The 14,497-nt window shown below is 47.7% G+C and overlaps 1 protein-coding gene across 1 annotated transcript in view; it reads right to left on the reverse strand.

The window, feature by feature from the left end:
- The window catches only part of phldb2b (pleckstrin homology-like domain, family B, member 2b), a 145,919-nt gene that overhangs the window by 80,290 nt on the left and 51,132 nt on the right, over positions 1–14,497 (reverse strand). Inside the window, exons 8-9 of the mRNA XM_048602552.1 lie at positions 10,257–11,581; positions 8,351–8,419 (exon numbers count right to left, since the gene is read on the reverse strand). Of these exons, the coding sequence (XP_048458509.1) occupies positions 8,351–8,419; positions 10,257–11,581 (1,394 nt within the window). The remainder of the gene's footprint in view (positions 1–8,350; positions 8,420–10,256; positions 11,582–14,497) is intronic.

Here is a 14,497-nt window from a genome sequence, read left to right on the forward strand (position 1 = left end):
AAACGTCAGCCTTTCTGCTCCTATGATGCTGCTGGGCCTGCTGTGTTCATCCAGCCCTGCACCTTGTTGTCTCGGATTCTCCAGCATCTGCAGTTCCTACTATCTCTGGCAAATGTAACACTCCGGTTTAAGAAGGGAGGGAGGCAAAAGCTGGGAAATTATAGGCTGGTAAACCTGACCTCAGTCACTGGTAAGATCTTATAGTCTGTTATTAAGGATAAAATAGTGGTGTACTTGGAATTGTATGTTCGCACAGGGCTGACTCAACACTGCTTCGTTAAGGGAAGGTCAAGCCTAATAAATCTGTTTAGTTTCTTTGAGGAGGTAATGAGAAAGTCAGATAAAGGAGAACCAGTGGGTATGATCTCATAAAATCAGAGTTTTTCACAGAATCGCTATAGTGTAGAAGGAGGCCATTTGGTCCATTCCGACCCTTTGAAGAGCACCTCACCCAGACCCACCCATCCCTGTAACTCTGCATTTCCTGCAGCTAACCCACCCAACCTACACATCCTTGGACACGATGCATGGCTAATCCACCTAACCTACACATCTTCAGACTCCGGGACAATACTGGAGCACCCGGAGGAAACCCATGCTGACATGGGTAGAACATGCAAACACCACAAGACAGTCACCCGAGGGTGGAATCGCACTGTGCCGCAGCAGTGCTAATCACTGAGCCACCATGCCGCCCCTTACTTAGATTTCCAGGAAGCTGTTATATATGATTAGAGCCCATGGTGTTAGAAGCAAATGTACTGGCATGGTAAGAGGATTGGCTGACTGACAGAATGAAGAGAGTGGGGATAAAGAAGCCTTTTTCAGGATGGCAGCCAGTATCTAATGGGGTCAGTGACCACAGGGGTCGCCACAACTATTCACATTATACATTAACAATCCAGATGAAGAAACTGAGGGCATTGTTGCTCAGTCTGCAGATGACACAAAGATAGGTGGAGGGACAGGTAGCATTGAGGAAGTGGGGAGACTGCAGAAGGACCTGGAAAGGCTGGGAGAGTGGAAAAAGAAGTGACAGATGAAATACATTGTGAGAAAGTCTGAGGTTATGCACTTTGGTAGGAAGAGGAGGCATAGACTATTCTCTTGATAGTGAAAGGCTTTGGATATCTGAAACACAAAGGGACTCGGGAATCCTATTTCAAGATTTGCTTAAGGTTAACATGCAGGTTCAACTGATAGTTAGGAAAGCAAATGCAGTGTTGCCGTTCATTTCATGAGGGCTTGAATACAAACAGCAGGGATGTTTGGCTGAGGCTGTATAAGGTTCTGGTCAGACCGCATTTGGAATACGGAGAGTAGTTTTAGGCCCCATATCTAGGAAAAGATGCGCTGGCCTTCGAGGGCGGTCCAGAGGAGGTGTACAAGCACGGTCTGGGGAATCAAGAGCAGCAGTTGAGGACCCTGAGTCTGTGTTCAATAGATTTCAGAAGAATTATGGGGGGATCTCACTGAAACTTACAGAATACTGAGTGGCCTGGATAGAGTGAACGTGGAGAAGAATTTTCCACGAGTAGAAGGGAAGAGGGCACAACCTCAAAGTGAAGGTATGACCCTTTGGAACTGAGTCAAGGAGAAATTTTCTTAGTCAGAGAGTGGTGAATCCATGGACCACATGGCCTCCACAGCCTTCTGTGGCAAAGTCATTGAGTTTATACAAGACAGAGATAGGTTCTTGATTAGTAAGGGGATCAAAGGTTATTGAGAGAGAGCAGGAGAAGGGGATTAAGAAACATATCAGCCATGATTGAATGGCAAAGCAGACTCAATGGGCTGAATGGCTTAATTCTGCTCCTTTGGTTTATGGTTTTATTAAGCAGGGGAGTTCCAATGTTTTGAGCATGTAACTTTAAAGGAATGGCAATTATAATTCTAGATCAGGATGACGTGTGACTATATCTAACTCCTTAAAAACATTCAATGTTTTGGCCTTAGCCACTTTATGTGGTAGCGAATTCCATAGGCTCATCACCCTCTGGATGAAGATATTTCTCCTCCTCTCAGTCCTAAAAGGTCTACCCCATTTCCATAGACTATGACCCCCAGTCATTTAGAGTATCCTTCCTGTTTGTCCAGTCCTGTTGGAATTTCATAATTATTGTATGTGGAATTAATGCTGGCCTAGCCAGTGACACTCACATCTGTGAATTAATCAGTTAAAACAAAATGAAGCATAGATCTACTTAACAGGCGTAAAGGCCTCAACTAAAACCACACAGCTGGTGTTTTGCAAGATGTTGTCGACAGCTTATTTGACTCACCTCACATGACGACAATGGAGCTTCCAGGGGATTAAACCTCATGTTGACTGTTTCCCCTCTTGAGTTAATTAAAATACTGATCAGCAGGTAGGCCTCAGTGCCTTCCTTCTCACCCAGATTTCCAATCTTTTCTTCAGCGAACTAACAACATAAAAATGCATCGATCTCAACCCTCCCTCTGGTAAACAACGGGGTGGACGGAGCTGATATTCTCACCTGACATCAGCACATCCGCTCTGACTCTTTTAAATCAACACACAGTAAAAACTCATGTGGTTAAACAGAGGCTGGAACAACTGGGCAAGTGTAACACTATATCCAAACAGACTGGCCTTGGGATCCAATGTCGGTGGTGGGGGGTGGTGCTAATGTGTAAATATAGGAGCTCAGTGAGTGTGAGCTTCCGTTCAGCCAAATTTTAAACTGATCTAACAGAAGCTTCAAGCATTCGGGTAGTGTCCGGGGCCTTTTTTTGTTTCAGGGCCTCCACCTGGTTCAGCATTACTACTTCAAGTTGCTACATCATTTGCTTTTCTGTCACTAGCGTGGTCCACATGAGGCATCACTTTTCAAACAGTGGGTTCAGCAGGCTAGTTCAGGTTGGTGAGATGGACGCAGGGGCTGGGAGAATGCCCCTGCACATCAGAACTTGGACACAGTGGCACCAGGGACTCAGTAATGTGTAGAATTCTATAGCACCCCTCCCCTTTTCCGGGGTTCAGACTACCACATGAAAGACAGGCAGGAATTATGGACAGGAAGTAGGCACAACCTCCTTCAGATACAAACATCATTTACAGGAGAAACTCAGCAAGTCTGGCACTATCTATGGAAGAAGAGATGCTGTCAGCCCTGCTGAGTTTTGCCAACATTTTCTGTTATTATTTCAGACTTCCAGCATCCACAGTATTTTACATTTACAGCCTCCCTGCAATCCCAGTAATGCTGCTTCACTCCATCACATAGGGTGATTGACATTGGCTGGTGTGAGAAAACTGACCCTGTCCCACACACTCCCTCTGGGTCCAGTGACTCCACTGTAACTGCTCTGTCCACATGAGCCCTGATCACAGCCGAGTTGAGGGTTACAGGAATCCCAGGCTATGTGAGAATTATTTTATATGACACAATCAAATAGTGTGTTTTATATTACAACGGCCAACATTTATTTACAATATATATTAATGACCTGAATGCGGGAAATGAATGCACTATAGAGAAGTTTGCGGATGACAAAACAGGTGAAAGTGGCAAGGATGACACAAGGAATCTTTCTCTCTTCACAGATGCTGCCAGACCTCCTGAGTTTCTCAAGTATTCTCAGTGTTTCTTCAGATTTTCAGCATCTGCAGTATTTTGCTTTTATTCAAAGTAGGGGTTGCCCAGTTAGGACAGAGATGAGGAGAAATTTCTTCTCTCAGAACATAGTGAATCTGTGGAATTCTTTACGGGGGAGGGCTGTCAAGGCTGAGTTGTTAAGAAAATTCAAGGCTATGATAGACAGATTTTTATTCAGTAAGGGAACCTAGGGTTTTGGGGAAAATGCAGGAAAGCGGAGATGAGAACTATCAGATCAGCCATGGTCTCACTGAATGGTGGAGCAAGATTAAACAGAATGAATGACCTACTTCTGCACAAACATCCTACGGTCTCACATGTATAAGCACCACTCACATAATAAAATGTCCCACAGGAGCGTTTTAAAATGTGACACCCATCACTGCAAGGAGCTGTTAGGTTAGAGAAGTAGGCCTTAAGGAGTGTCTTAAGAGAGGGAAGTGGCATAGAGAGGAATTACAGAGATTGGGACCTAGTTAGTGGAAGACATGGACACCAATGGCAGAATGATTATAATCAGGGATGGTCAATGAGTCAAAATTAGAGGAATTCTGATAACTTAGAGTGTCATGGAATTGGAAGAGAAAACAGAAATAGGGAGGGGCAAGGCCATGGAGGGATTTGAAAAGCAGGATGAGAATTATTTTTAAACAATTGAGATGTCACGTGAGCAGGAGCTGGTGTAGGTTAGACAGCAGAGGGACAGATAAGGAAACAAACTGGCTGCAAATTAAGGCAAAGGAAATAGCATCTTGGATAATCAAGCTTCCAGAGGATTGTATGTCAGAAAGGAGCCAGGAGTGTGTGAGAATAGCTAAATCTGGAGTTGGATGAGAATTTCAGCAGCAAATGATCTGAGACAGGACAACATCATATATGTGGAAATTACTGGTTTCAGTGAGGAGATTGGAAACTCATCTTGGGATCAGATGTGACACTAAGTTTGTGAACAGATATGTAAATAAGTGATGTTTTGGAGACCATGGGGGAGTGGAGAGAGGTGGTGGTGATGAAATAGAGTCAAGTGCTGTCAATGTACGTGATACTATCGCTGCTGGAATTGGTGGTGGTGGGGAGACAAGAATAGATCCTTGGGGGCCACCAAATATAGCACACCAGGAGCAGGGAGAGAAGCCATGTTCTCTGATTCTGTAGCTATGATTAGATAAGGAGAATAGAAAGAGAGTGTAGTCCCAGCCAGATGACAGTGGAGAGGGATCGGAAGAAGATGATGTGGTCACTGTGTCAAAGACTGCAGACGGTCAAAAAGGATGAAGGGGAAAAGTTTACCACAGTCACATACCACAGTCACATAGAAGAGGACTTGTGATTTTGATAAGAGTTGTTTTGGTACTGTGACAGGAGAGAAACCTGATTGGAGGGGTTCAAACACTGAGTCCTGGGAAAGATGGGGATGGATTTGGAAGGGGATGTTACATTCAAGGACAAAAATAGAAATTGATGGAAAAGCTCAGCAGGTCGGGCAGCATCTGTGGAGAGAAATCAGAGTTAACGTTTTGGTTTGAGCAATCCATCCTCAGAACTGATGGTAGCTAGAAAAATGTCAGTTTATATACAGAAGAAAGGAGCGAGGGGAGGGGGTCAGGGGTAAATGATTAGTGGTAAATAGTTAGTGGAAGACATGGACACCAATGGCGGAATGATTATAATCAGGGATGGTCAATGAGTCAAAATTAGAGGAATTCTGATAACTTAATAGTGTCATGGAATTGGAGGAGAAAACAGAAATAGGGAGGGGCAAGGCCATGGAGGGATTTGAAAAGCAGGATGAGAATTATTTTTAAACAATTGAGATGTCGCGTGAGCAGGAGCTGGCGTGAGCCCAAAGAGAGGGAACAGCAGTTGGACTGACAAAGAAATGGTCTGGCTAGGAGTGTGAATAGCTGTTAATAGGGACTGTTAGTGGCTAATGATGGGTGGTGTACAATAGCAGATGAAGTGATAACAATAATGGAGGTTCTGGTATTAAGACTGGGGTGGACGAGGTTGGAAATCAGACAACACCAGGTTGTAATCCAACAGGTTTTATTTGAAATCACAATTTTTCAGAATGTAGCCCCTTCATCACACTTCACCCGATGAAGGGGCTACATTCTGAAAACTTGTGATTTCAAATAAAACGTGTTGGACTATAACCTGGTGTCGTATGATTTCTGACTTGTGATAACAAGACGCAATTGTGGACGTTGAAGTAAGGACCTTACAACCCCCCCTCCCCCCACCCTATCTTCTGCATATATCAATATAAAGTTCAATAACTTTAGGGTCTGAGTTCTCCCATGACCTTACTCCAACCCCCACAACCAGGCCTTGTTATCACAGTCTGCCATCACACACCACCAGCCACTAACAGCCCCCATTAACAGCTATTCACCCTCCTAGGCAGGTCATTATCCTCTCCTTTGTCTGTCCAACTGCTCTTACCTCTCTTTGGGCTCTATCCCCACCTATTGTTTATTCCTTACCCCCTCCCCCCACCCTATCTTCTGTATATAAATCAATATTTTCCTAGCTACCATCAGTTCTGAGGAAGGGTCACTCGACATATGCTGCCGGACCTGCTAAGCTTTTCCAGCAATTTCTATTTGTGCATCCGCAGTTTTTTTCAGTTATATTCAAGAAACGTGGAGGGTATGAGGCTGGAGATAGGATAGGAAGGTAGTTTGCAAGGATGGTAGCGTTGAGTTAATGTTTTTGAGGAGAGGGTAATGACAACAGATTTAAAAGGAGAGGGACAAAACTTGGAGATCCATTAACATTTTCAGCTGACCTGGGGATCAGGAGGGCAAGTAGGCTGATCAGCAGTTTAGTTTGAGGGAATGGGGTTGAGGGAGCAGGAGATGGGCCTCATGGTTAAGACAAGACAGAGAAAAGATAATGAGGCGAAAATGTTTAAAACATTGGTAATCACAGAACACCATCCTTACAGGTAGAATTCCAGATTCCCGCCACTCTGTGGATGAAAAATCTTTTCCTCATATCCCGTCTACATGTCCTACCCTTATCCCCAAGGGGAGGTGATGGCCTAGTGGTATTATCACTAGACTATTAATCCAGAGACCCAGGTAATGTTCTGGGGTGCTGGGTTCGAACCCCGCCACGGCAGATAGTGGAATTTGAATTCAATAAAATATCTGGAATTAAAAATCTAATGATGACCATGAATCCATCCCCAATTGTTGGGAAAAACCCATCTGGTTCACTAATGCCCTTTAGGGGAGGAAAACTGCCATCCTTACCTGGTCTGGCCTACATGTGACTCCAGACCCACAGCAATGTTGTTGACTCTTAACAATAGGGATGGGCAATAAATACTGCCTGGCTAGCGATGCCCTCATTGCATAAATAAAGGATCTCAAGTGTAAGAAAGTTACTTTCCATCTATTCTGTACTTATTCTTTTAAGGATGTAGTTGCCCATCCCTAGATCTCCTTGGGCTGAGTGGCTTGCTGAATAGATCGTTTCAGAGGGCAGTTTAGCGACAGTCCCATTGCTGAAGTCACATGGAGGCTAGAATAGATAAGGAGAGCAGATTTCCTTCCCTAAGGGACATCAGCAAACCAAAAGGGTTTGTACTATAATCGATGGTAGCTGTCATGGTTATCAGCACTAAGAATGGTTTTTATATTCTAGATTTAACACCTAAATTTAAATTCCATGAACTACTGCACTAGGATTCAAACCAGTATTCCTTGGGCATTAGCTTGGCAATGGTACCTGAACCCGCCAGATTCAAAAGGTGAGGAATATCAAACCTCTACCAATTCGTGACTCAACTGAACTAATAACTAATAAAAATGCAAGATGTTTCTCCTCAATTATAAACACTGAAACCAGGAGCAAAAGTGAGCCATTCAGCCCCTCGAGCCTGCTCTGCTATCTAATACCATGGCTAATTCTCCATCTCAATGCCATATTCCCACATTTTCCCCATATTCCTTGATGCCGTTAACATCTAAGTATCTATCTCTTTCTTGAATATGTTCAGTACTTAGCCTTTACAAGTTCACTATCCACTGAGTTCAGAAATGTTTCCTCATCTCAGTCCAAAATGTTCTACCCGATATTTCCACAACCCTTTCACAATTCCACACTTGCCCTTCTGGTTCTAGGCCCCCCAAAAGGGGAAATATTCTCCCTGCATCATTTCAATCAAATCCCCTCTTATCCTTCCTAACTCTAGTGAACACAGGCTCTGTTGAACATTCCTGCTATCAGCCTACTGAACCTCCACTGCACTCCCTCTGTGGCAAGTGTATCCCTCCTTTAGTAGGGAGACCAATTGAGCAATCTCAATGCAGATAATCTCGAGTCTCACATCCTTATGACTCTTCAAATTCATTGACTGATGAGGATCCCTCCAAAGTATTGAGAGTGCTCTTTTGCAAATGATTTTCAAAGAAATTTGAATGTCAATTCTTTTCGAAAGCAGGGACTGTTTCTTCCAAGAAAAGACTATTTGCCAAAGCCTTATTGAAAAAAAACATTTGACACAGAAGAGATTATTGACAGAGCAGACAGAAAGGAACAGACAGACAGGCAGAGACAGGCAGACAGAGGGATAGGAGCCGTTTCCATCACCCTGTACTTTATTTCTCTTTATTCGATTCATTCAAAAACAATTAAACAAGAGAATTATTTTCCCAGCACCAATCAAGAAACATCTGCGACACTGTGTCTGAGCAGATTCTTTCCAAATCCTCTCAGGCCCTAGAAACCCCACCACACTGTGCTTCAGAAAGAGAGGCTGAGCAGAACAATAGAGAGGCTGAGACAGGCTAGGAAAGAGAGAGAAAAAAAAATAACAATGGTGAGAATCAGTTATACTGAAATGTGGTGCATTTCTTATTGTGCTCACAAGATTAATGGAAACTGTCTATTTATCAAAATCCACTAGTTGAAGTTACAGTCTTATAAGTATAAGGTGTCTACAAGTATAGAACTTCAGTATAATATAATGTAAATGTTGCCCTTAAGCTAAAAAGATCAGAATAGCAGTAAGTACCTTAACAGCAGAAAATCTCACTCTCGGTGAGGCAGTAGACATGGTATTTTTCTCAGTGAAAATACTGGGAGAAATTTTAAAGCAGGATTCAGCAGCAACGCCCTTAGAGTGGTACATCAATAATTAGTCACTTCAGGATAATGTACACTCAACAAAACATGCGACTGAGGATCAATATTGCAATTTTAAAATAGATGCTGGAGAATGGAGAAGTCTATATTGAAATGAGAGGATAGCAGCAATCACCTATCCAACTGATTTATGAGGAAAAAAGCAAGCCCTAAGAAAATAGTAGAAATACTGGAAAAAGATTCTTGGAATTCTGATGTACATGAATATAACATGATATACAAATGTTTTGACATTTTGTACTCTTGTTTTTTATATTAATTTACTTGTAAAAATGAAAATTAATTACATCTAGTAGGGTCTGAGAGACATATTTGACACCAAATGGAATTAGGGAACAGGTTATGGTTTTGTGAATTAAAGGATAATTGGATGAGACCTTGCTAGGATGGGGATTGAACAAGTAATCATTGTACAAAAACAAAGTTGCTGGAAAAGCTCAGCAGGTCTGGCAGCATCTGTGGCGGAGAAAACAGAGATAACGTTTCGGGTCCGGTGAACCTTCCTCAGAACTGATGGTGGCTGGGAAAACGTCAGCTTATATGCAGAAAATAGGGAGGTGGGTGGGGTAGGGAGTAAACGATAGGATAGAGCCCAAAGAGAGAGAAAGACAGTTGGACAGACAAAGGAGTTGCTAACGATCAGGCTGGGAGGGTGAATAGTTGTTAATGGGGACTGTTAGTGACTAATAACAGTGGGGGTGTAGTGGCAGGCTATGTGGAAACAAGGCCTGGTGTGTGGGGTGGGGGGCTGGGATATGTCCAGCCCATGGGCTCCCATGTGCTGCCAGACCTGCTGAGCTTTTCCAGCAACTTTGTTTTTGTTCCTGATTTACAGCATCCGCAGTTCTTTTGGTTTTTTTTTAAGTAATCATTGTATTCTGGAATTTTACAATGTGTAAATTGGAATAAAACTCCAGCTGGAGAAGCGTATGAATGGACTCTGTCCATCTAAACTGATGCTCAACAGCCGTTGCTGCCTCAGAGCTCAGGACCTCAACGTTCGGCACTGGGGTCACCCGCTGCTCTCTAGAAAACGGGAACAGCTGAAGATATTGGTGTCTCCTGAACTCACAATGGAGCGGCCCATCAGCAGATTTATCAAAGCAAAAACCCAAGTCAATCTAAAAAGAAATGACGATGATGGAAATCTGAAACTAAACCAGAAATTGCTGTAGAAAATCAGCAGATCTGGCAGCACCCAGGAAAGAGAAAGTGTCAAGGTTTTGGGTCCAGCGACCCTGTTTTCTTTCCACAGATGCTGCCAGATCTGCCGTGTTTCTTCGGCAATTTCTCTTTTATTTTGAGATAGTAAGAACTGCCGATGCTGGAATCTGAGATAACACAGTGTGGAGCTGGAGGAACACAGCTGGCCAGGCAGCATCAGAGAGCAGGAAAGCTGACGTTTCGGGTCGGGACCCTTCAGAAAAAAATCTTTTATTTCGTTGCTCAAGTTAACCTCTGCTGGGTCTGTGCACTCACCAAGCGTTCCATTTCCTGTTCCCGGAGCCTCTCCTCCTTCTGCTGCTGGTGATAATCCAGGAGCTCCTCCTCGTTGCCCCCGATCGAGCTGATGCTGTTGGTGCGGCGGCGGAAGGCGGGGGGCGATGCTGATCGCGGGCCGGCGGCTGAGACCGCTGGCTTCCCCGCGTCGCCCTCTAGCACGCTGCCCCAGCCCCTGAATGTCTGGTCGAGGCTCTCGATGGGGAAGGCACCCCCTCCATTCTGGAGCTCCTTCCTCCCGGGGCTGTCGAAGGGACTGTCTGCCGCTCGGCCCCGGGGGGAATTGGGCGAAGCCAGGGCGATCCTCTGAGCCACCCTCGGGCTCCCCGAGACGCGGTGCTCCTCGAGTCCTTCGGTGGCAATACTGGCTTGGCCGGGGTGGGAATAAAAGGATTCCTTCATGGGCAGAGGGAAATACCTTGGAGCCAATTCCCTGGATTCATCAGCGGCGCTCCTTGCCTGAAGCCACTCGGCCTGCTGGATGGATGTGAAGGGGGTCAGTTGGCAGTCCCCTGCCCTGTGCAGCTTGGGCAGGGAGCGGCTGTGCGCCCCCGTGAGCCGAAGGGAAGTCCCGGAGCTCTCCCTCGCCCGGGTGCTGTACCCGAGAACCCCATCGCCGACGACCATCCTCTCCCGACCGGGGCCGTAGGAATCGACGGGGCTGCAGTGCAGGTAGAGCCTCCGGGCCAGCCGGGGGCTCGAAGGCACGCTGGCTGACTCCTTCCCACGGTCGGCGACGGCACGGAGGAGCCCGGCGCCATACCGGGCGCTTCCCGCCGATAGTGTCGAGTCGTCCCACGCGGCCCCCCGGGAGAGGCCTTCCCCGTAACCCAAGCCGGGAGACCTCGATCCGTTCCACAGCTCCGGCGGCCTCCTCCTCCTCGACCCCACTCCTCCCCGGTAGGCTTCAGAGTAAACGGAGCAAACCGTCGGTGATGGGGGGCTGTGCGGGGGAGGGGGGGAACCGGCCGAGTTCACCGGCGACCGGGAGGGGAAAAACCGTTGGAAGGCGCCGCCGGCCTGCCAGTCCGCCGAAGGGGGTGAATACGGCGGGTAAAGTGGCGGCATGGCGAGGCGGCTGGTGGTGGTGGTGGTAGTCCTGGTCGTGAATCGCCTCCCGTCAGCCGCTAGCTCGTCCGAGGAGCTCCTGGCCTGGCCCTCGGCGCGGGTCAACGTCGTCAGTCCCAGCGCCTCGTGAGGGGCGTCGTCGTCCTCCCCGCTACCACGGCAACCGCGTTCAAATCCCAACTGTCTGGAGAGCGGGCTCCGCGTCAACGCCTGGCGATCTCTGGCACTGGGAAAATCTGTCATGGTAAAACAATAAGCATCGTATTAGGACAAGATTTTTGGGGTGCATTTTTCTTAGATGTCTTATTATGGGGAGGGGAACGGTGTTGGGGCTGATGGTGTTGCTGGACCAGGGTAGCAGGAGTGGTGGTGGTGGTGGAGGCTGAATGCGAGGTGAGGGGTAGCGGGTGTTTGGGTGGGACATACTATAGGAACCCCAGTGAGAAGCCAAGGGAACTTTGGGAGGGTTGGCGAGGGGTCAGGTATCTTCAAGACAGCAGCTCACGGCTTGGGGTTGGGAGAGCAGGTGCAAAGTTTAACCCTTGAAATTTAAAGTTGCACATACTAAACCTACACATAAAATTAAGGACGAAATAGACCTTACCAGTTCAATGCAAATATTAAGGGATAATGGGTCCATTGCTCTTGTTTTTAAAAACGCTGACAAAGCACTGTATAATGGTTTTCCCACTCTGACCCTAGTTGAAGGCTCGAAAATTGTCACCTTTACCCTCGGCAAGGTTGTTTGTAAGCGTGATTGGGAATGGGGATGATGACTGGAGAGGGATGGGTTAGTCAGGGACCTGTGACATTGAGGAATGAGTGGGCTTGGGACCCCATGTGAGGGTCCTGAGCACTTCCACCCCATTCCCAACTCCTCACTTTAGGAATAGTAGGAACTGCAGATGCTGGAGAATCTGAGATAACAAGGTGTAGAGCTGGATGAACACAGCAGGCCAAGCAGCATCAGAGGAGCAGGAAGGCTGACATTTCTGGCCTAGACCCTTCTTCAGAAATGGGGGAGGGGAAGGGGGTTCTGAAATAAATAGGGAGAGGGGGGAGGTGGATAGAAGATGGATAGAGGAGAAGATAGGTGGAGAGGAGACAGACAGGTCAAAGAGGCGGGGATGGAGCCAGTAATGGTGAGTGTAGGTGGGGAGGTAGGGAGGAGATAGGTCAGTCCAGGGAGGACGGACAGGTCAAGGGGGCGGGATGAGGTTAGTGGGTAGGAGTTGGGTGTGGGGCTTGAGGTGGGAGGAGGGGATAGGTGGGAGGAAGGACAGGTTAGGGATGCGGGGACGAGCTGGGCTGGTTTTGGGATGCGGTAGGGGGAGGGGAGATTTTGAAGCTTGTGACCTCTACATCACCGAGGCCAGGCGCCAACTCTCCGACACCACCTCCTATCGCCTCCTTGATCATGACCCCACCCCCCCGACCACCAAACCATCATCTCCCAAACTATCCACAACCTCATCACCTCAGGTGACCTCCCACCCACAGCCTCCAACCTCATCGATCCCCAACCCCACACCGCCCGCTTCTATCTCCTTCCCAAAATCCACAAACCTGACTGCCCTGGTCGACACATTGTCTCCGCCTGCTCCTGCCCCACCAAACTTATCTCCACCTATCTGGACTCCATTTTCTCCCCCTTGGTCCAGGAACTCCCTACATACGTCCTTGACACCACCCACGCCCTCCACCTCCTCCAGAACTTCCAATTCCCCGGTCCCCAACACCTCATCTATACACCTGCATTCCCCATACAGATAGCCTAAAGGTCCTCCGCTTCTTCCTGTCCCGCAGGCCCAACCCGTCCCCCTCCACTGACACCCTCATCCGCTTAGCCGAACTCGTCCTCACCCTCAACAACTTCTCTTTCAATTCCTCTCACTTCCTACAGACAAAGGGAGTGGCCATGGGTACCCGCATGGGCCCAAGCTATGCCTGCCTCTTTGTAGGTTACGTGGAACAATCCCTCTTCCGTGCCTATACTGGCCCTAAACCCCACCTCTTCCTCCGTTACATTGATGACTGTATCGGCGCCGCCTCGTGCTGCCACAAAAGGCTCGAACAGTTCATCCACTTCACCAACACCTTCCACCCCAACCTTAAGTTCACCTGGACCATCTCTGATGCCTCTCTCTCCTTCCTGGACCTCTCTGTCTCCATCTCTGGCAACCACCTAGAAACCGATATCCATTTCAACTCCCACAGCTACCTAGAATACACCTCCTCCCACCCACCTTCCTACAAAAATGCCATCCCCTATTCCCAATTCCTTCGCCTCCACCGCATCTGCTCCCAGGATGAGGCATTCCACTCCCGTACATCTCAGATGTCCACGTTTTTCAAGGACCCCAACCTCCCCCCTCAGTGGTCGAGAAAGCCCTCGACCGTGTCTCCCGCATTTCCCGCAACTCGTCCCTCACACCCCGTCCCCGCAATAACAACCAGAACAGAATCCCCCTTGTCCTCACATACCACCCCACCAACCTCCGGATCCAACGCATCATCCTCCAACACTTCCGCCATCTGCAATCTGACCCCACCACCAAAGACATTTTTCCCTCCCCACCCTTATCTGCTTTCCGGAGGGACCACTCTCTCCGTGACTCCCTTGTCCGCTCCACACTCCCCTCCAGCCCCACCACACCCGGCACTTTTCCCTGCAACCGCAGGAAGTGCCCCTACACCTCCCCCCTCACCCTCATCCCAGGCCGCAAGAAGACTTTACACATCAAGCAGATGTTCACCTGCACATCTGCTCATGTGGTATACTGCATCTGCTGTTCCCATTGTGGCCTCCTCTACATCGGGGAAACCAAGCGGAGGCTTGGGGACCGCTTTGCAGAACACCTACGCTCGGTTCGCACTAAACAACTGTACCTCCCAGTCACGAACCATTTCAACTCCCCCTCCCATTCCTCAGACGACATGTCCATCCTGGGCCTCCTGCAGTGCCACAACTATGCTACCCAAAGGTTGCAGGAATAGCAACTCATATTCCGCTTGACAACCCTGCAGCCCAATGGTATCAATGTGGACTTCACAAGCTTCAAAATCTCCCCTCCCCCTACCGCATCCCAAAACCAGCCCAGCTTGTCCCCACCTCCCTAACCTGTCCTTCCTCCCACCTATCCCCTCCTCCC

The sequence above is a fragment of the Rhincodon typus genome, chromosome 11 (genome assembly GCF_021869965.1).
Source record: "Rhincodon typus isolate 14 chromosome 11, sRhiTyp1.1, whole genome shotgun sequence".
NCBI lineage: Eukaryota > Metazoa > Chordata > Chondrichthyes > Orectolobiformes > Rhincodontidae > Rhincodon > Rhincodon typus.